General features: G+C 49.7%; 1 protein-coding gene across 1 annotated transcript; it reads left to right on the forward strand.

The window, feature by feature from the left end:
* Positions 1 to 988, forward strand: LOC147315723 (uncharacterized). Its single transcript, XM_086258021.1, has one exon. The coding sequence runs from the start codon at positions 4 to 6 to the stop codon at positions 730 to 732; it is 729 nt and encodes a 242-aa protein (XP_086114147.1). The 5' UTR covers positions 1 to 3; the 3' UTR covers positions 733 to 988.
* Positions 989 to 1,537: the final 549 nt, after the last annotated feature.

Below are 1,537 nucleotides of genomic sequence, written 5' to 3' on the forward strand. Positions count from 1 at the left end.
AACATGAAGCCATCAGCTGGCTTTCTGCTGCTGGCAGTGCTGCTCTCAGCCGCAGTGAGGTTCGCTCAGGCCCGGATTATACACTCGTACTTCAAGCTTGGCGGCACGCTGGTCCTCAAACCTGCCTCGGTCTCTGCTCGCATCACCAGCGTCGTGTGGAAGTGGGACGGAGAACTGTTGGCCGAATGGGTGGAAGATGTGATTCCCCTGACATATTACGGCAGGTTTGGAGGCCGATCAGAGGTGAACACGAACACGGGAGTGTTGGAGATCAGGAACATGACTGCAGCTGACACTGGGGTGTATTCGGTGGAGATCAACAACCAGCCCCAGAGTCAGACTCATCAGGCCGTGAGGATCAGAGAAGTGCCCCAGCCTGAGGTCACGGTGAGGCCGCCGATGTGTGGCTCGAGTTTGGAGAACTGCACACTGAGCTGTGACGGAGACGTTAAAGAGGCCGAACCTGTCGAGTATTTCTGGAAGATCGGAGATGGAGAGTGGGTACAGTCGGGGAAAATCATGGAGATCATCAATTCTGAGGAAACACAGTGTGTGAAGATGTTTTCCTGCAGGATGAAGAACCCAGTGAGTGAGCGACGCAGCGAATCCATCACCAACCCGTTTCACCAGGACGGAAATCTGGACTACAGATGGTGGATCCTCACTCTTGTAGGCGCTGCCGTCCTGGCGGTGGTTGCGGTGTTTGTCTGCTTTTTGTTTCAGAAACTGTAAAAGAAAAACTGCTGACAGCGATGAAAATGCACTTTAAGTCCTGATGAAGACTGAAGCCCGTCAAAGGGCAGCTCATTCCTTTGCTTTGTAAAACTGTTCTGCACTTCAGACTGGTGCGGTCGTCCATGTTTGTAGTTCTTTTTTCTTTGGGATTTCTTTGCTTCACTGTCTACTTCGGTGTATTTATAGCTTTAAATGTATTTATCTACCCGTCATTCTTATTTTTATTTGATCTGTTTCTGTTTTCTTTGATTTCCTTGTAAGGTTGAACTCAAAGTAACATTAAAATCTTGTCTTGTTCAACATCTCTGGCTGCACTGTCTTACATTTGAAACTCTTTCCTGTTTTGTCACGGTCCCGGCCGTCTGGGTTTTCTTTCCTTCTCGCTGTCTGTTTTCTCTCAGGTCGAGCTGTGGGCCGGCTGTTCTCGCTGGGCGGAGCTTCAGTCTCATCTCCTGTCAGTGAGCAGTATTTAAAGTCAGCCTCTGTGGTGGTAATTGGCTCTTTTATGCCTTTACTGTGTGTTGGGGTCGTTCTTTGTTTGTGGCTGAAGGACCCAGCACCTGGTTGTTACCTGTCCACAGCCTGCACGCTCTCTGCTGCTTTCCTGCTCAGCAGCACCAGTCCACAGGTCAATGGAAGAAGATCAGACAGTCAAGCGAGACGTCAAAACAAACCTCTTCACCAAGGTCAGTGTAAAGCACTCGCCACTAACTCCTGTTTCCTGGCTGGCAGAGCTCCTGTAGTTACCTGTGTTGGTCTTTCCTACATATCCTGTAAATAAAGCTCTCGGACCTGCTGTCAG

Source organism: Aulonocara sp. 'chitande type north' Nkhata Bay, linkage group LG13 (genome assembly GCF_057382095.1).
Source record: "Aulonocara sp. 'chitande type north' Nkhata Bay isolate Kocher_YH1m ecotype deep benthic linkage group LG13, A_spYH_male_GT1.1, whole genome shotgun sequence".
Lineage (NCBI taxonomy): Eukaryota > Metazoa > Chordata > Actinopteri > Cichliformes > Cichlidae > Aulonocara > Aulonocara sp. 'chitande type north' Nkhata Bay.